This window comes from Phyllobates terribilis, unplaced genomic scaffold (genome assembly GCF_046119375.1).
Source record: "Phyllobates terribilis strain yellow unplaced genomic scaffold, ASM4611937v1 Scaffold_2__4_contigs__length_985480577, whole genome shotgun sequence".
Lineage (NCBI taxonomy): Eukaryota > Metazoa > Chordata > Amphibia > Anura > Dendrobatidae > Phyllobates > Phyllobates terribilis.
In genome coordinates, this window is record NW_027362762.1 from 265,499,032 (window position 1) to 265,519,902 (window position 20,871).

Genomic DNA, 20,871 nt, shown 5'->3' on the forward strand with positions numbered 1-20,871 from the left:
ACGCAACTGAGGTCACGGATACAGCCAGTGATTGCTGAAACATCACTGGAGGCCAAGATACAGAGACTGTCGGAGGACCTAGGAAATATCAGTAGAAAAGCAGAACAGGACTGGTAAGACGACTGCTAATCCTTTTCATTTTACACCGTTCTAAGCTTTTAGTAACAAAAATTTAAGGGGTCTGAAAACCCCTTTAATGCCAAGTGTAACATTAACAAAACAAAGTCAAAAATGAAAATGAGAATTATAAGAAAAAAAAATCAAATTCAGAAAAGCTTCACAAATATGATTTAAGTCTTTATTTTTCTTTTTAAAAGCCATTCCTCTTAAATAAGATCCTAAACATTCACCAGACTGTCACTGTATAAAAATGTACAGTGGCTTTATTAACATGTACATTCCATAAAGTTTACATCTGCAAAGATATGAGGCACACTCAGTATTGCACTTCATTAAAATTTCAGGCTCAAACATAACCCAGAAAGTTAAATGAAACTGCCTTTGTAATGTAGTAAATCTTAACGGGACAAACATTGATATCTTTATGTACTATGTACAGCATTTGTTACAACTTTATACCTTATGTTATGTGTCCTCCACAGCAATGTCTTTCTTCTCTGCGGAACGCATTGCAGAGCTCTCCAGCAGCCAGAGAGTTATATTAACAGTCTAGAAGATAAACATATATACTCCTCTTTTTTTCCACGAGATGCAGGTATACTTGTACAAGGCTATTGGAAAGTCAGTGCTCATTATTGTAACTTTTCTTCTGATCATACATATACTGTATACATATATTTATATATCCTCGATATGGCGAGCCTTTTATATGCTGTGTATCCAAGCATTTTATACACATCTGGTGCCTTGTCAGTGGTGCTTTATGTAATGACCACATGCAAGCACCTCACAAGTAGCTATCATCAGTTTAAGTATAACAAAACATTGAGTTTGGTATGAAGAGTATGAACTTGTGAATACACAGCTGTATCTGGTGCCTCCTCCTTCCTGTTTAATCTTGTTCGTAGACTCTTATGTGGTCCCATCCTGACCGGATGCTGTCGTCCAGAACCTGCCTGGCGTGACGGACTGCTACAGTCCATCTCAAAATTCACAAAGAAAGGATTAAAAAAAAAAAAAAATTATAATTATAAACTGGAAAAGTAGTATGGGCTATTTTTTTCTAAAAAGTGTGGGCATTTCTGCACACTCCACAGCCCAAGGCAAACTCTTCTCCGGTGGGGGGGTGGACCACATGAAGAGGGCACTCTGTCCCTTCAAGCTGTTTGCCTTTTGGACCTATAAAAGGAAGAAAAAAAAATACAAAATGATAGTCATATAGCCAATGAGCAGAAATTACAATACGTCAGAAAGCCAAAATATAAAAATATAATCTATAGTTGGTGTCTGTCTTGGTTTATATTGCAGCAAAATAAACTAAGCCAGTCAAGGGAAAGCAGTCCCAATTTTTTTTTTTTTACAAAGGTTCACCAGCTTACTGTACTATCCTTGGCACAAAAAAGACAAACAAAATAACAGTGTTCCTCATGGAGCCATACTACAGTTATATGAGCCCCAGAGTCACGTCCAGCAACGTCTGACAACCCCATTACAAATAATGGCTGATTAGCAGAGTCCCCCCGTCTTAGATCACTCTGGTATTCAGCCACTATAATGATATTGATGACCTACCCTTAGGACAGGTCACCAATATCAGATCAGTGTGGATCTGACCCCTGGCACCCCCGTCGATCAGCTGTCATTAGCACCAGCCAGATATAAAAATAGTGTGATGGTGCGGTAATATTCTGCTCTATACACTGTTTAGTGGCTGCTACCAATATCACGTAGAATACCCCTTTAAAGCAGAGTTGTCTGCTGGAACTTGGAATGGATGGTGAAAAATCCTCCCTTCCTTGCTCACTCTTAAAGCTGTATTAACCATATATAGGATAAAATAACACTGTGCTGAGATGCTGGAACACCTGGCAGAAATACATGGGCGATTCTGCCTACCTGCAGGACAATGTGGAAGTTCTTCTTTAAGTATGCTGGTCATTCGCTGGAAGTCATCATGGCAAGCATTACAAAAATGTGTTGTTCCAAAACAGAAAAATACAGCCACCGAGCAGCAGTAACGACACTTGTATTCAAGGAAATCAGTACCATGTTTCGGACACATCTGTCAAAGGGAAGAACAGCAGTTCTCACTACCATTTTAATAACTATGCAGATGCAAAGCTTTCTGAAATAAATAGCAATTACTAAAAAGGTTATCCAGCATTCTTAATGTGATGGTTTATCCCTAGGATGCACCACCTATATTACACACAACTCACATATCCAAGTGTCGTGGTCTGAGAATGGACTGCAATACACAGACTGGATGTGGGTCTCCTGACCTGAACTTATTTGTCTATTGAAGCTGTTGAATTATGGACCTTACATTGATGGGGGTCCAAATATTGCCGCCTCCTATGATCAGCTGTTTGAAGAAGCTGTGGTGCACATGAACACCGCAATCTCTTCACTGTTTATGGCAGGTTGGTTGGCACTTGCCTGCACCGTTATATTCATATCGGTGGTATTAGTGTTGTTCCATTGAACTCAATAGGACAACACTACAGTAACCTGAATCGCTATCAAAAAAACAGCAGAGGCAACTATGAATCAGCCGGCAAGTCTATGTACACATTGAAGAGCCCCTTCATGCAGCTCATCACCAAGCTAGTATGGATGGGCTATAGAGCTAAGCCAATCTAAAGGCTCGATAACATCTTTAAAATGCACCCATAGGCTACACACTCTGTTTTCAAAGTTTTTGTAATATTTAAAATGCAACACTATGGTGTATGTGATTACAGACGTGACACGACGGTTTGTTCCCCAAGGATGGCATCATACCTGAGCCCTGGACACATCGGAGCATGCTCCACATATCAGCTCTCTTGGATCATAGTCATCTCCTTGGCCAGCCTCTGCATCACAACGTGCTTCACCACCAAAATATGCCTTTAAAAAGTAGAAAACAAACCAAAAGAAGAAGTGTTAGTAGTTGTGCATAAATAAAATAATAAACAGTTTCTACATCAATTACACTTGGCCTACAATACATTTATCCTTAAAGGGGTTGTGACTGCAGACTTCTGAATCCCCCCCAGCACACGCACTGAGCATTTAGAGGATTCGCCGGTTTCAAAGCCGGGAACGGTGGTGATGTATTGGTTATGCATACTCCCTGGCAGAACAAGTCTAGTGGGCAAGGCCTCGCGCCATACAATTGTATGGAGTGAGGTCAAGCCCACTAGACGGGCTCCGGCCACAAGTATGGATATCACATAAGTAGGTAAGTGGCATAACGCATACATCCCCGCCATTCCCGGCTCAGAAACCGGCAAATCCTTGTAGAGCACCGTGCCTGCGCTGGGGGGATTCAGAAGTCTGCAGTCACACAGATTGACTGCAGATTTATCATTTTAAACCGGACAACCCCTTTAACAATGAGGTCAGCGATATAGAGATATACATTTTTTTTTTCTTACCATGTCCAACTATTATACATATATGTTTATTTACTGGGATATGGGCAGAAAATGGAGAAAGTCTAGTATCTTGCATTGTAATTCTTTTCTAAATACAGTAATCATTGCATCCGGCTACGTACAATAGACTCACTGTCCACCACCATAAGTGAATCTGGGAAGAAAGTTCCCCATTTTAGGGCTCATGCATAACGGCATTATATGGATCCATGCAGGAGCCACAGATTTAGTGCTAGGAAGGGTTTCTTTCCTAACGTGTAATCTGAATCCTCGTCGTCACCAATGATTTTCATATTAAGGAATGCTGGGTTTGATAGCCAGAGTCCAGGGATCTTACAGACTTCTGTAGCTACAGCCCTGATACCTTAGTTTGCTTCCTGCATTTGGGGGTCAACACTAATCACCATATTTTCGCTTCATGTAATGTGTTTAGCATTTTTATTTTATACATTGAATTGGAATTTCACTAAAATTTAGAATATTTGCCTTTTTCTAAATGACCAATTAACTGTTGTGGAGAAAGCTGTAGGAACCATCATACCGATATTACAGGACCCCTTCAAGCAGAATTAAAATGTTCTTCATCCAAGCAGCTACATTAGTAGGTACTCCAAGTGCCCTTAAACATTTACTATTAAATTGGCCATAGGCAGGCCCACACAACTTAGGATTGTGTTTGCAGAATTACCTTTTTACATTTGTAGCAGACATAATAAGCATATCTGTTCATGGCATAACTGGCCGGATCATTGTAAAATCGGACTCCCGGTGTAGTGATTGCATCACTTTTGTGTAGTCCTTCATATTCCAGCCTCATCAAAGCCTTCCTTCTGACATCTTCATAAAGGTCTCGGATCGGGTCTAGAAGATCTTTTAACACTGAATGATTTATTTTGTTCTACAAATAGATAGGGAAATTAATTACTTTCCATATTGACATCGGATCTCTCAGTACATAATGAAAAGCTAATAGATTAGAACAAAATGGGAATAATATGTACAGGGTTTACAGATTGGGAGGTCACATCATTCTTCTGAGATTTAATTGATGTGCTGTCAGCACAAAGAGTCAGAAGTGAAACCGTGTACTAGAATTCCATCCAAATTAAATACCTTGCAGATAGGACAGGACATAAAACCAAACGTTATCCGTGGCCCCAGCCATCTGTTTTCTAGGACACGTCGACAACATTGCAAGTGGAACACATGGCTGCAGTCCAGCTGAAAAGCAAACAGAATGGCCAAATTACCTGGAGGAGAACCGTTCTGAGCGGTAAATGGAAGCGGGTATTTCTGCATTTCCTTTGAACTAGCGTGGTTCACTACTGAAGAAGGCACCTGTAGAGTGAAGTGCCCCAAAATGTACAATAAATATATATATATATATATATATATATATATATATATATATATATATATATATATATATATATATATATATAGTGTGTGTGTGTGTGTATCCATCCATCTATCTAGAGACACACGCATATAAGGTGTACGTGTGTATATATATTACTTTGTACATCTAAGAACACACACTGTATATAAAAATGGGAGAAGTACACCCTGCAAGGCTTTGTTACAGTTTTCTCCTACAGGCAGTGTATTAATTACAGGCATTGGAACTTTATAACTGCAAGTATTAGTGAAAGGGCTAGAATAGACATTTATAAAATCAAATAGGAAGAAAATAGTCATAAAATCATTGTAAATCTAAAATAAGAATCTCATGGATACTGTATTTTGAATACAATATTATGGGACAGTATATTAAACATCTAGGGGCACCAGATCAGGACTCATTTTTAAATCATATTCTCTCCTACTTGACCAATGGGAAAATATCTTGGAGCCAGTTCCATTGATCTGAGTGAAGGGGCCACACTCTCCATTATATACTCTGTATACGGTGTACACAACTCCAGTATATTTAGGATACAGGCAAGATGTCAAGTGTCCTAGATGTAATACAGAACCCGCAGGCTTGATTCATATGTTATGGGGTTCATAGGTTATGGAAAAAGGCGTTAAGACATTGCAAATAAAGTTTTTAATGTTAGGTAACCGGCACTCCCAAAACTTTAATTCCTGGTTATGCGGAGGAGCTCCCATTGGACCCTTGTGGTAATATTGCTGTAAACAGAGTATTGTATTTAGTTCATAAGCCAATTGCCAGACCTTGGATCCAGGAGTACGCACCAACTAAAAGAGAATTTATAAATTAGGTTAGCCAAATGCTGACTTATAAATCTATGAAAAGAGGTACCAACCACAAATAATAAATACCGTGGAAGAGCATCCGAGAACTGGCCACATGTTATGTCAGGAGCTTGGAGACTGTCCTGCATTGTGTCTAATTGCTACAGTTTAAAATATTTGCCTTTAATTAAAATAGTAACATACGCAACGTGATCATGTTCTGCTTTCTATATACCTCATGCAAATACTCTGTATATGTACATAAATATGTATGCACTGCTCGGACTGTATTAATGTTGGATTGAAAGGGGCTGATGGCTGGGGAAGTTTTGGGGTTAGGTTCTACTTTTATGCTTTGCACATATTTCCTAATTGAGAAACCAATAAAAGAAGTATTGAAACAAATCAGAAAACCAACCTGAATGGCAGGAGCTGCAGAAAGTGCTTCAGTAAAGCAGATCATGCACATGTCATCTGCGTCCTGTTTCAGACTTGTTGCACTTTTATCACAGCCGTGTAGGCAGGGTAAACAGTGGTCCTCATTCTTCACACCACCACAAGGATGCCCACATGGGTGAGTCTTGCCGCAGGCGGACTTTGCATATTCCTGGGAACAGGAAACATATACAATTATATGGCACTGCATTACTACCGTAGGAGTGGAAATTAAGTTCCTATAAAAATCAATAGGATTTTTTCACCAACCTGACAATCTGCATCAGAGCATACACTCCCCACAGCCGATAACTCTGTACCATTTCTGGAACCACAAAAACGGCACGTTTCAGAGCTGCTGCTAGCGGGCTTTCCTAAAAGACAAACACAGCATATACAGATATGACATTTCTTAATGCGTTACAGTACGTTATACTACAAAACGAAAAGGATCAACATGAAGAAAACTGCAACTGAACACTTAACGAAGTCCTCCGGATTTTCTGTGCACCATTTATTTCTCACCTGCCTAAAATTTACTTAGTAGTTTATTTTTACTATCATTTAACAAAATGCAAAGAGAATGAACAAAAGAGAAATCTAAATCGAATCAATCTCTGGTGTGATCTCCCTTTGTCTTCAAATCAATATCAAAGCATCCGTTCTTCTAGGTACACTTGTACTTGCACACAGTATTTGAAGAATCTCAGCAGCGAGGTTGTTCCAAACATCTTGGAGAACTGACCACAAATCTTCTATGGATGTTGCTTGTGCAAATTATTTTGTCTCTTCATGTAATCCCATACAGACTTGCTGATTTTGAGATCAGGGTTCTTTAGGGTTCTTTCAAGTTTTAACTTGAGGAGCGCACCGCTCCCAACCCCCAGTCATCATTTTTCTATTTCACCACTGAATAGGTAACAATAAGGTTCTGTGCACATGTTGCAGTTTTGTCAGGGTTTTTTTCTGCGCATGTCTGTCACGAAGCCTGAAGGATTTCCTAGTCCCACCAAAGTGAATAATATTTCTGAAGTCTCATGCACATGTTGCTTATTTTTTCCTTGCAGAATTGCAGCACATTTAAATCAGCAACATGTCAATTCTTTCAGTGCTTTTGCTGCAGATTTCATCCATACTATACTAATGAGTGGGGAAAAATCTGCACCAAAATGCGTTTTTTTTCTGCCAAGAGATGCAGAAATGGTGCAGAAATTTCTGCTGCAAATGCCCTAATGCAAGTTGTGTGTAGTAAAATACAGTGGTGGCCAAAAGTATTGGCACCCCTGCAATTCTGTCAGATAATACTCAGTATCTTCCTGAAAATGATTGCAATCACAAATTCTTTGGTGGTATTATCTTCATTTAATTTGTCTTCAATAAAAAAACACAAAAGAGAATGAAGCAAAAATCAAATCCTTGATCATTTCACACAAAACTCCAAAAATGGGCCAGACAAAAGTATTGGCACCCTCAGCCTAATACTTGGTTGCACAACCTTTAGCCAAAATAACTGCGAACAACCGCTTCCGGTAACCATCAATGAGTTTCTTACAATGCTCTGCTGGAATTGTAGACCATTCTTCTTTGGCAAACTGCTCCAGGTCCCTGATATTTGAAGGGTGCCTTCTCCAAACTGCCATTTTGAGATCTCTCCACAGGTGTTCTATGGGATTCAGGTCTGAACTCATTGCTGGCCATCTTAGAAGTCTCCAGTGCTTTCTCTCAAACTATTTTATAGTGCTTTTGGAAGTGTGTTTTGGGTCATTGTCCTGCTGGAAGACCCATGACCTCTGAGGGAGACCCAGCTTTCTCACACTGGGCCCTACATTATGCTGCAAAATTTGTTGGTAGTCTTCAGACTTCATAATGCCATGCACACGGTCAAGCAGTTCAGTGCCAGAGGCAGCAAAGCAACCCCAAAACATCAGGGAACCTCCGCCATGTTTCACTGTAGGGACCGTGTTCTTTTCTTTGAATGCCTCTTTTTTTTTCTTGTACACTCTATGTTGATGCTTTTTGCCAAAAAACTCTACTTTTGTCTCATCTGACCAGAGAACATTCTTCCAAAACGTTTTAGGCTTTCTCAGGTAAGTTTTGGCAAACTCCAGCCTGGCTTTTTTATGTCTCGGGGTAAGAAGTGGGGTCTTCCTGGGTATCCTACCATACAGTCCCTTTTCATTCAGACGTCGACGGATAGTACGGGTTGACACTGTTGTACCCTCGGACTGCAGGGCAGCTTGAACTTGTTTGGATGTTAGTCGAGGTTCTTTATCCACCATCCGCACAATCTTGCGTTGAAATCGCTCGTCAATTTTTCTTTTCCGTCCACATCTAGGGAGGTTAACCACAGTGCCATGGGCTTTAAACTTCTTGATGACACTGCGCACGGAAGACACAGGAACATTCAGGTCTTTGGAGATGGACTTGTAGCCTTGAGATTGCTCATGCTTCCTCACAATTTGGTTTCTCAAGTCCTCAGACAGTTCTTTGGTCTTCTTTCTTTTCTCCATGCTCAATGTGGTACACACAAGGGCACAGGACAGAGGTTGAGTCAACTTTAATCCATGTTAACTGGCTGCAAGTGTGATTTAGTTATTGCCAACACCTGTTAGGTGCCACAGGTAAGTTACAGGTGCTGTTAATTACACGAATTAGAGAAGCATCACATGATTTTTCAAACAGTGCCAATACTTTTGTCCACCCCCTTTTTTAGGTTTGGTGTGGAATTATATCCAATTTGGCTTTAGGACAATTCTTTTTGTGTTTTTTCATTGAAGACAAATTAAATGAAGAGAATAATACCAAAGAATTTGTGATTGCAATCATTTTCAGGAAGAAACTGAGTATTATCTGACAGAATTGCAGGGGTGCCAATACTTTTGGCCACCACTGTACATACCAGTTGCTGTGTACTACTGTTCATGGCTGCACTCCGGTCCCTCTACATCAGGGTTCCCCAACTCCAGTCCTCAAGGCCCACCAACAGGTCATGTTTTCAGGATTTCCTTAGTATTGCACAGGTGATGTAACTATTGCCTGTGCTGATGATGGAATTATCACCTGTGCAATACTAAGGAAATCCTGAAAACATGACCTGTTGGTGGGCCTTGAGGACTGGAGTTGGGGAACCCTGCTCTACATCACATGTCAAATTTGGGCCCGCAGGGTGATTATATCTGGCCCACGACACAGACTATAACCCCTGCCCTGCATAACACTTTCAGCTGTATCGGCATCCTGGATACTGAAACAGTTGAAAGGAATGATGGAAGAGGGAAACAGTCTGCTCACTCCCCCATCATTCTTCCTCTGTATCTGACGTCTCAGTGCAGTGGGCATGATAATGTCACTACTTCATGCCCACTGTGAAGGACATTGAAGAGCTTTAAAGCACTCGCTGACGAGACCGGAGCAGCAGGAGAACAAGAAAATGGGAGTTTTTTTTTTTTTTTTTTTAATGTGGGGCCCATATCATTATTCTGTATGGAGGACTATGTGGGGCCCATTATTCTGTATGGAGGACTATGTGGGGCCCATTATTCTGTATGGAGGACTATGTGGGGCCCATTATTCTGTATGGAGGACTATGTGGGGCCCTTATGCTCTATGGAAGGCATTGTGGGGCCCATTATTCTGTATGGGGGACTATGTGGAGCCATTAGTCTGTATCGAAGACAATGTGTGGCGCATAATACTGTATGTAGGACTATGTGGGGCCCATTATACTGTGTGGGGATAACACAATGATGAATAATGATCATAAGGAGTTTGGAGTCACCATACCATGCATGTGGAGGAATTCACTGTTGGGGCATCATATTGTGTTTGGGAGGCACTTTTGTTAGCATCAAACCTTAAGAGGGTAATGAAAGGGCAATCTAGGGGCTTCAATAGGAGGAACATTACTTTGCAAGGGCTACAAAGCTGTGAGATGTGCTTCTCTTTGACCCCACTGAATATTAAGTTTTTACCTTTACTTTTTTTTTGGGAGGGTGGAGGGGATAGGGAGAGATGCCCAATTAGAATTTCTGCTGTGGGGCGCCATGAATTCTATGTATGCTCCTGCCCTCGAAAACACACTGAAACACCCAATTCTCCGGTCATGTGATCTGTCTCTTAAGATTTATTAATTATAATGTACTTTGTTTGTGGGACAACCCCTTTAAAGTTTGTTTCCATATGAAAAGCTTCATCATTATATTTAATGATAAAGAAAAACTTCCTCAATTGTAGACTTTTTTTTTATTTTTTAATAAATATCAAGGTTGGCCGCGACTTTGTCTAAGTTTTTAATTTTGTCCCTCTGTGTATTTGAGTTTGACATCCCAGCTCTACATCATCTTATGACCGCACCTCTGACTTGCTGGAAGTCACTGTCAACCATGGGCAGCATGGTGGCTCAGTGGTTAGCACTGTTGCCTCTGCAAGGAGATCGTATGGTCTCCCCGTGTTTGCCTGGGTTTCCTCCGGATACTCAGGTTTCCTCCCACACGCCAACGACATACTGATAGTTAATTTAGATTGTGAGCCCCATTGTGGACAGCGATTATAACGTATGTAAAGCGCTGTGGAATATGATAACTATGTAAGCAATGCATATTAAATAGTAATAATGTAAGTCTATGAAAGCCTGGTTCTGAACCTCAAACTTAAATGGAGAAGTGACTTCCGATCAGCCCAGCAAACACTGGAATGATCCTGCCAGTCACTGCTCCGGTTACATGGTCCAGAAGAGGACTGGAGTGGTGAATGAAACAGTAGAAGATGGCGACCTTTACATATTTTACCACACACACCCCTAACTAAGTGGTACCCAAGAAACTAGCTGTACACTGACATTTCTTGAGAATGGAGAGGATTTTTAATAAGGGTTAAAATGCAATGTTGCTCGTTTTTACAAGCACTTTGCAATTTTACCCATTTATAAGACAACTCCTTTAAGATAGAACTCAGGAATCATATGAAAATAGTCTACATTAAGGGAACTATAGAGTGGAAAAAAGAATAGAGATAGCTGACAACCCTGATATGGTACATCAACTAAAATATGCATACACAGAAACCTGTAATTCTGCACTACATAAGCAAAAACAAACGGAGTGCTTCTTAAATATCGCAAAAGCCACTGAACATATTAAGTTAGGTGTTGAATTACTTTCTTCTGCACTGCAATATCTTGATTCATCGTGATATGCTAGCTACGTCTGTATTATTTTGTAATTACTATATTATAACCATACAAGTAATAGGTAACAGGCATCACTCATGAGTCTAGAGCTGCATGTACAGTAAGACTTTTTATGCAATTACAGGAGGAAAAAAAATAAGTCAGGGAGCCCTATGAGTAATTTAGCTTTATGTCTGGAGAATGATTTTATAATACATTCAATTTTTTTTTTTTTTTTTTTACTAGAATCCTACCTGTTTGCTCTCTGAATTCAACCATTGCCTTCATAGTTTTGGAATCAGCTAGCGCCATCAGCCAGAACAATTTAGTTCTTCCACAGCCCTCATGAAGATCCACTTTGATTGCTTCTTCTTCCTCTTTGAACACCTGCACAAAACATCAGAGGGTGATGGATACCTGATCTATCCAGAAAGGTTTGCTGGCGGTCACTGATTCATGCCATGCAACTTCTCAGAAATAAAAAACTGGTGTAAGGGTATGTTCCCACGGTCAGGAACCGCTGCGGGTTTGACGTTGTGTGTTTATGCAGCGTCAAACCCGCAGCGGCCAGGTGTTTCAGCACAGTGGATGGGATTTGTAGAATCCCATGCCCACTATGCGTCTCTGTGCACCTGCAGAGACTGACATGTGGCACATCTTTCCAGACCACAGCATGTCAATTTCTGTTGCGGAGTCGCTAGTCTCCGCAATAGAAATTATATCACTGTAATGTATAGAATGCGGTGAATCCGAATTGTTCAATGAACACATACGGATTCACCTGCGTTCATATAACGCTTTGGACGCAGCATAAAGTATTCTGCGTTCAAAGCACTGCCTGTTGAGTATTTTGTGTGCAGAAATTTCTGCACCATTTGTGCTTCCCTTGGCAGGAAAACGCAGCCTCAAAAATGTTGCGTTTTTGCAGCGTTTTTTTCAGTGCATTCAATGGGTGAAAAACGCATAAAGAAGTGACGTGCTGCAGATTATCTTCTGCACCAAATCTGCAAGTCAAAAATACTCAATGTGTGCATGACACTTCAAGTTTCTCCTTCACTTTGCTGGTATCAGGTTTTGCTAGCAAATCTGCAAGGCAAAACCGCACCAAATCTGCAAAGTGTGCACACAGCCTTACTGCCCAATAAGGAATGAGAAGGAGGAACCCTCCCCCCAGCAACAATTACTGACAGCTCTAAGGATACACAGCAGCCAGCTGTGATCACCGCCATCAGGGGTTGGGGGGCACACTCCTCTCGGGAAACCATTGGCCTCAAACTAAGCAGATTGGTTTTGTTAGCTGAATGTTACACTATTTTGTGTGCAAGTGTGACTAACAGGAGAGTGTATACTATGCTGCCGTTACATAAGGAAATACAATCTGATGATAGATCTGCGTTATACAATTTAGGTTTTCTTTAGTAGCCGCAGCTGTGGTTTACTTTACCTGTCTTTGATGCAATTTTGTTCGTCGATGAAGGTGGAGAAAGCGATCACAGTCTGTGCACAGATTTCCACAAATATTGCACAAAATGATTGCTGCAGTTTCACCGTCATCATGATTATCACACATTGGCTGCAAGAAACAAAATAAAACAATACATGAACCACAGCTGTTTAATCTTTAAAGTGGAACTACACCATGCATAGAAATACTTGAAGAGAGAAAATACGACCATATCAACCCAAAACAATTATAAAAATTAACTTTTATTCATAAATAGTATAAAAAGTTTACTTCATAGTCAATATAAGGCACAATACAGAAATACAGAAAGACACATATCATGTAGAAAAAACCGTCTCACTGAAGGGACGATGTGGTCCACATATGAAAGGGGGCCTCGGCGCCACAGCAAAAGCATATATATCTAGTCCTTCATCTGTCATACCAATAAAGAGGACTATCAGATGGCCACAGTGTAATATCCATAATAATATCCATATAGTAGTGCATATCACAAGTAGTATCAAAGTACTTAAAAATACCTCATAGAGGACTCATAATCAATACTGTCAGAATGCCATATGTCAGCAGCTAAACTGTGCTTTTCATCATATCAAATGCTACATAAGAGACACTAATAATAGCCACAATGATACAATTATGGTCAAAATATGACGGCTAAAAAGATTCAATTAATTGAATTTATACTGGCAGAGTCTATATCGGACAAGTATAAAGATAAATAGGTACAAAATAGGGTAAAAACAAGTACTGCATTGTATCAAGAGGATTACCTGGGCCACAAGCTGTGATGTCAAGGCACCCCCACGTGGACCGCTCGCCCACCCCAACGCACGTTTCGGCGTTTGCCTTCTTCAGGGGGCGTCAACTTCCTCAAGGGGAGTGTGAATTTAAATATTGTGTTGGCCAATCAGATGGAAGGGGTGGACCCGTAGTGACGCGCGTAGCGTCCCCGCTACCAAGCAACCGGTGACGCGGGCGTCATGCAAGGAATCACATGATGGTCACATGGACCCACGTGATGCAGGTCCTTGCATAGAGACGCCAGGCGGCACGGGGCACTCAGAAAGCGGCGACGCTCGCGCGTAAGGTCCTTTAGACTCACATAGTTGGGGAACATAACGGAAGGTATATACTCCTATTGCGTGATGTATATATTCACCACCACCACTTAAGTATATGGATGTATCATATTATATCGCAATATCCCAATCGAGCAAATTAACATTATGGCAACCAACATATAATACATCATTACATCAACTGTATATATCCCAGCATAAGAAAACTAATACATGTCATTTTCAATCCCATATATACATAGGTAAATGTGTAAAGGCCATATTGTCACACCAGTAATATATACTAAGTGGAATCTCAAAAGATAACATCCTATATATCATCATAAGTTCACAAAGAACCATATCTAATGTGGGGGTAGCGAACTTCCCTGATCTAGATTCCATTGAAACAATAAGGTCTATAAGGATCTTAGAGCACAGGACAAAGATCCACAATATATATATATATACACCGCAGTAGTTGTTCCCAGATGAAATGGATTATTCAATATATTCTTACTCGCATATTAATCCATATGATATCAGCCATAGTGTAGACACGACTCGTCAGAAGAAGTAAGGTGCAAAAGGATGGTGTAGAAAACTAGAAATTAAAAAAGAGTATTAAAAACATAAAAACCACAACAAGAATATGTGACAGGGGAGAGATTAAAGGAAGGGAGCGAAGCTGAGATTCTCATTGAGTCCATTGGGATGTACGGTATTTAGTCCCCAAATCCATCTAGATTCGAGCTGAGCCAAACGTTGGCTCTGTTTACCTCCACGAATACCAACTCTTAACGCGTCTATCCCCCGAACCCTTAGGAGGGAACTATCACAGTCATGGAGTTTAAAATGTTTTGGTATAGTCCTGAGTGTGGAGGGATCCGTGCAGTCGGTCGCCGCCAATATCCCCAATATATGTTCTCTTATTCTCACTTTAAGTTGGCGCGTTGTTAGGCCAACATAAATAAGCCCACAAGGGCAGGTGGCATAATAAATAACAAATCGTGAGATACATGTAATGCGGCATCTTATTTCATAAGTTTTAGTACCAGCTGCATTGGAAAAAATACTGGTTCTATCCATATTGGGGCAGGCGACACATCGACCGCACGGAAAGCTCCCACAGTCAGGACCCGACGCACCAAAAATTGTAGACGTGCCTGATGCAGTTTGATAGTGACTATGTACAAAGTAGTCACGGAGATTCTTGGAGCGGCGTACAGTAATGGGTGGGCGATCAGGAAGAATTTTTGACAATACCGGATCTATCAGGAGGATGGGCCAAGCTTGATAGTGCAAATAGAGCAAATCGATTTGCTCTATTTGCAAAGAAGTCCTAAGATCAATGACAAACCAAGATTTATAACAAACTACCATGGACAATTCGGACGGATGAGGAAATGTTTGACTCAAGCTTGGCCCATCCTCCTGATAGATCCGGTATTGTCAAAAATTCTTCCTGATCGCCCACCCATTACTGTACGCCGCTCCAAGAATCTCCGTGACTACTTTGTACATAGTCACTATCAAACTGCATCAGGCACGTCTACAATTTTTGGTGCGTCGGGTCCTGACTGTGGGAGCTTTCCGTGCGGTCGATGTGTCGCCTGCCCCAATATGGATAGAACCAGTATTTTTTCCAATGCAGCTGGTACTAAAACTTATGAAATAAGATGCCGCATTACATGTATCTCACGATTTGTTATTTATTATGCCACCTGCCCTTGTGGGCTTATTTATGTTGGCCTAACAACGCGCCAACTTAAAGTGAGAATAAGAGAACATATATTGGGGATATTGGCGGCCACCGACTGCACGGATCCCTCCACACTCAGGACTATACCAAAACATTTTAAACTCCATCATGACTGTGATAGTTCCCTCCTAAGGGTTCGGGGGATAGACGCATTAAGAGTTGGTATTCGTGGAGGTAAACAGAGCCAACGTTTGGCTCAGCTCGAATCTAGATGGATTTGGCGACTAAATACCGTACATCCCAATGGACTCAATGAGAATCTCAGCTTCGCTCCCTTCCTTTAATCTCTCCCCTGTCACATATTCTTGTTGTGGTTTTTATGTTTTTAATACTCTTTTTTTAATTTCTAGTTTTCTACACCATCCGTTTGCACCTTACTTCTTCTGACGAGTCGTGTCTACACTATGGCTGATATCATATGGATTAATATGCGAGTAAGAATATATTGAATAATCCATTTCATCTGGGAACAACTACTGCGGTGTATATATATATATATTGTGGATCTTTGTCCTGTGCTCTAAGATCCTTATAGACCTTATTGTTTCAATGGAATCTAGATCAGGGAAGTTCGCTACCCCCACATTAGATATGGTTCTTTGTGAACTTATGATGATATATAGGATGTTATCTTTTGAGATTCCACTTAGTATATATTACTGGTGTGACAATATGGCCTTTACACATTTACCTATGTATATATGGGATTGAAAATGACATGTATTAGTTTTCTTATGCTGGGATATATACAGTTGATGTAATGATGTATTATATGTTGGTTGCCATAATGTTAATTTGCTCGATTGGGATATTGCGATATAATATGATACATCCATATACTTAAGTGGTGGTGGTGAATATATACATCACGCAATAGGAGTATATACCTTCCGTTATGTTCCCCAACTATGTGAGTCTAAAGGACCTTACGCGCGAGCGTCGCTGCTTTCTGAGTGCCCCGTGCCGCCTGGCATCTCTATGCAAGGACCTGCATCACGTGGGTCCATGTGACCATCATGTGATTCCTTGCATGACGCCCGCGTCACCGGTTGCTTGGTAGCGGGGACGCTACGCGCGCCACTACGGGTCCACCCCCTCCATCTGATTGGCCAACACAATATTTAAATTCACACTCCCCTTGAGGAAGTTGACGCCCCCTGAAGAAGGCAAACGCCGAAACGTGCGTTGGGGTGGGCGAGCGGTCCACGTGGGGGTGCCTTGACATCACAGCTTGTGGCCCAGGTAATCCTCTTGATACAATGCAGTACTTGTTTTTTACCCTATTTTGTACCTATTTATCTTTATACTTGTCCGATATAGACTCTGCCAGTATAAATTCAATTAATTGAATCTTTTTAGCCGTCATATTTTGACCATAATTGTATCATTGTGGCTATTATTAGTGTCTCTTATGTAGCATTTGATATGATGAAAAGCACAGTTTAGCTGCTGGCATATGGCATTCTGACAGTATTGATTATGAGTCCTGTATGAGGTATTTTTAAGTACTTTGATACTACTTGTGATATGCACTACTATATGGATATTATTATGGATATTACACTGTGGCCATCTGATAGTCCTCTTTATTGGTATGACAGATGAAGGACTAGATATATATGCTTTTGCTGTGGCGCCGAGGCCCCCTTTCATATGTGAACCACATCGTCCCTTCAGTGAGACGGTTTTTTCTACATGATATGTGTCTTTCTGTATTTCTGTATTGTGCCTTATATTGACTATGAAGTAAACTTTTTATACTATTTATGAATAAAAGTTAATTTTTATAATTGTTTTGGGTTGATATGGTCGTATTTTCTCTCTTCAAGTATTTATCTATGTTTAAACGACCTAACCTAGATTTCCACCAGTAGGTGCTAGCTATTTAGCAAGATATATACTATCTTTAATATGCACCAATTGAGAAACTTATATTGGACCATGCATAGAAATGTCAGCCTCAAGTAATAGATAAAACCATTCGTTAGAATTGTAACAGAGGCAGACACCCCAGAGTTTGACAGTCAATTTGTTCCATAAACATTAATCTGCTACTAAAATCTGCAGGAATCGACAACTTGAAGTTCCACATCTCTTCCAGAGAACATTATCTAAGCATCTACAGACACGGACGTTTATCTAAATTGTTGCAGCAAAGGATCCTTAATAAATGGAAACTGAAGATTATAATTTATAAAAAAAAGAGACAAGACTTGAACCACTTTTTTTTTTTTTTTTTTTTTTTTTAGAACTAATGCTGACTGATTGTTCTAAAGAAGAGGCCTGTAATTAAAGGGAATCTGTCACCAGGTTTTTGCTACCTTATCTGAGAGCGGCATGATGTAGGAGGAAAAAAAAAAAAAAAAAAAAAGAGACTGACTCCAACTTAGTATCACTTGGTTTACTGGGTGCAGCTGTTGTGATACAGGGTTCTTAGATGTAGCAGAGCTCAGAAAGCTAACTCCACCCACACCAGGCTCTCTGTGTACATGGTCTATAAACAGTGAGCTGCTTATCACAGGAAGGGGCCGTGCTCACACTAGGTCTCACTTGCTGCTGTAAACTGGGCAGTGATAATCACCAGTTGATAAACCTTCACTGTAAGTAAACAGAACAGTCTGATAAATGACATTGCTAAATTCAGTATTTAACCCCTACTTCACACTTTCTTCAGATTACATAGAAAAAAAACAGCTGACAGATTCCTTTTAAATCAGTAGCTGTTTAAAAAAAAAAAAAAAAAGTTCAACAATTCATTCTGCACTATGAGTTTTCCATTCTGAATTTTAAAAGAAAGAGTGAAGAATACCATTTGTTTTTGCTGTCCGTCTTTCCCCATCCACCTTCCAGAAGATAATCGGTCCACGTGATCTTGATCAAGCACACATAACGATGCTACAGCCAGCCACAGCTAAAATGATACAGAAAATTTGTTTTCTCATCCAGTGCAGTGAAAAGAGCAATTACAGATACATAAATACTGCTACTATAGCTCCGACTTAATGGAAGTCTCACAAAATACAGTTCCACTTTGATCATGTGCACAGTAATCTGCAATGGCAGTAACCCAGCACATTTTATATGACATTAAAACATTTCCATTGAAAGCATAATTTGGCCGTGTTTTTCCCTAGCCATCTCCACACTCCAGAAGTAAAGTATGCTGCCCCTTCTACATACACTGCAGGAAAACTACGCACAATCCGGACCGCGGGCGGTGTAACAGCTGTAAAGCGGAGTTTACACGTAGCAGGGGGACGTAACAGCCACACGTGCTTTACTGTGCTGTAATTAGCTCTGCAGAGCACCACCACATACCACTCCGGTACATCCAACCACAAGCTAATGCCTTACTCAATGTATGCGAGCCAGAACCAGACTCCCATAGACTTACACAGAGCTTGTGACCGTTATGGCAGCGTAGAACTGGAGCAACGCCGGGAAGAGCTGAAGACAGCGGCTGGCAAGTATACTACTGGGGTTGTTAGTGGCACCGCTCCAGTGATGAAATAAAATATTATTGTACCATTCATATAAAAAAAAAAAAAAAAAACACCCCAAAAAACAAACCTGAACGTCTGAGTAAAGCGCCCTGTAAGGTGTCACCTGTACAGAACAGGAGTGCTAAAGCATATTCACAAAGCAGCAAACCACTTCCTATCAATTTTTTTTATTTTTTAGATTTGTATAGGCACGTAACATCCAGATCTATACAGAAACTGATGACATAAATGTGCCGGCCATTATACTAAATGTTAGTGCATCAGGAAATAAAACGTACCCTGGTGGTTGCGATACATCTCACTGGGGAACGATACTCCTCCTCCATCTTTGTCAGTGCAATGATTGTCTCTGCAATTGCATTTTTTGTGACACGGGACCAGGCCTCTGAGAGGTGGCCCTATAAAATCATTAAGGGGACAAGTCAGGCAGATGACAAAACATTTAATTCTTGTTGGCAGAAGAGAATACAGATATTACACACCAGACAGTTCATTTCAACATGAAATAAATATTCTAAATGGTAACAAGGAAAAAAAGTGCTTGCCGTCGTAAAGGCTTTGTCCAGGCATACACTCTGACACCATTCAATACTGGGCACGGAAAGTTTAAAAGGAGTTGCCCGGTCTAAAATGGTAAGTCTGCAGTCACTCTGTGTGACTGTAGACTTTTGAATCCCCCCAGAGTGTGCACTGTACGTTGCGAGGATTCGCCAGTTTCTGAGCAGGCAACGTGTATGGAGCGAGGCTGCGCCCACCAGGCTTCTGCCTTGGAGTATGCATAATGCATGCATCACCGCCGTTGCCGGCTCAGAAACTGGTGAATCCCCGTAGCGCACAGTGCCTGTCCTGGGGGAGATTCGAAAGTCTACAGTCACACAGTGTGACTGTAGACTTATTTGAGACCGGACAATCCTTTTAACTACAAGTTCATGGCTAGTCCTGGTGTATTCAGACCATGAAACACATTTGTAAATTCAGTCCTATACATATAAGTTCTGGCCATTTTTACTATTTTCCCTTCTAAAAGCAAAACAACAAATTTTTGTACACCTATCTATATGTACTCCTGTGCGTACTGCCAGCAAGGCTGGGTGTGCTAGTGACCAGAAATCTGCAAAAATGTTTATATAGCCAAATTGATCACAACTTACAGCCGCCATGTCTTTGATTAGCTTCACAATGATTTCTGCAATCTGAGTTGGAGTTGAGCCCTTCATCCACCAGTGACTTTCACCTCTCCTCAGGTAACTACAGGACGAACACAGGGAAGTAAAAAAACAACTACCTTATTAAAAACTTACTGTAATTGTACAAGAGACATGTCACTGTAAATGCATCAACTCTGAACTACAGTTTTAAACAGATATAGAATTGATCAAATAAGAAAATTCAACACAATCATCACTATTCCTGGAGAAAATGACCTAACGTAAATATATATACCAATTAATCAGGGAGCAACTCCAAAAGGTTCAACCTTCACTTAAAAGGGTTGTTCTGGACCCTTACATTAATGGTTTACCCCAAAAATATGTCATCAATACTTGACCGTTGGGGGTGTGAAGCCCAGTACCCCCCTGCTGATCAGCTGTTCCCAGTGCCGGCGGCGGACAGATGTGCTCAGTTGTAGAGCTGCATAGCACACCTCCGTCAACTGCATAACGGCCGCAGCCGGATACTGTATCTCCGCCCCCTATTCAAAACCATGTACAAATGCTGGAAAAGCCCTTTAACCCC

The 20,871-nt window shown here is 40.8% G+C and overlaps 1 protein-coding gene across 14 annotated transcripts in view; it reads right to left on the reverse strand.

Moving 5' to 3' along the window:
- Positions 1-284: 284 nt before the first annotated feature.
- MYCBP2 (MYC binding protein 2) overlaps positions 285-20,871 on the reverse strand; it is a 275,096-nt gene continuing 254,509 nt past the window's right edge. For all 14 annotated transcript variants that reach the window (XM_073664071.1, XM_073664076.1, XM_073664064.1 and 11 more), the window contains 12 exons: positions 20,286-20,382; positions 19,413-19,532; positions 18,441-18,542; positions 12,788-12,916; positions 11,598-11,730; positions 6,447-6,550; positions 6,160-6,348; positions 4,656-4,763; positions 4,231-4,440; positions 2,905-3,012; positions 2,017-2,182; positions 285-1,299 (listed from right to left, as the gene is read on the reverse strand). In XM_073664071.1, coding sequence (XP_073520172.1) covers positions 1,184-1,299; positions 2,017-2,182; positions 2,905-3,012; positions 4,231-4,440; positions 4,656-4,763; positions 6,160-6,348; positions 6,447-6,550; positions 11,598-11,730; positions 12,788-12,916; positions 18,441-18,542; positions 19,413-19,532; positions 20,286-20,382 — 1,582 coding nt within the window. In that variant the 3' untranslated portion in view covers positions 285-1,183. The remainder of the gene's footprint in view (positions 1,300-2,016; positions 2,183-2,904; positions 3,013-4,230; positions 4,441-4,655; positions 4,764-6,159; positions 6,349-6,446; positions 6,551-11,597; positions 11,731-12,787; positions 12,917-18,440; positions 18,543-19,412; positions 19,533-20,285; positions 20,383-20,871) is intronic.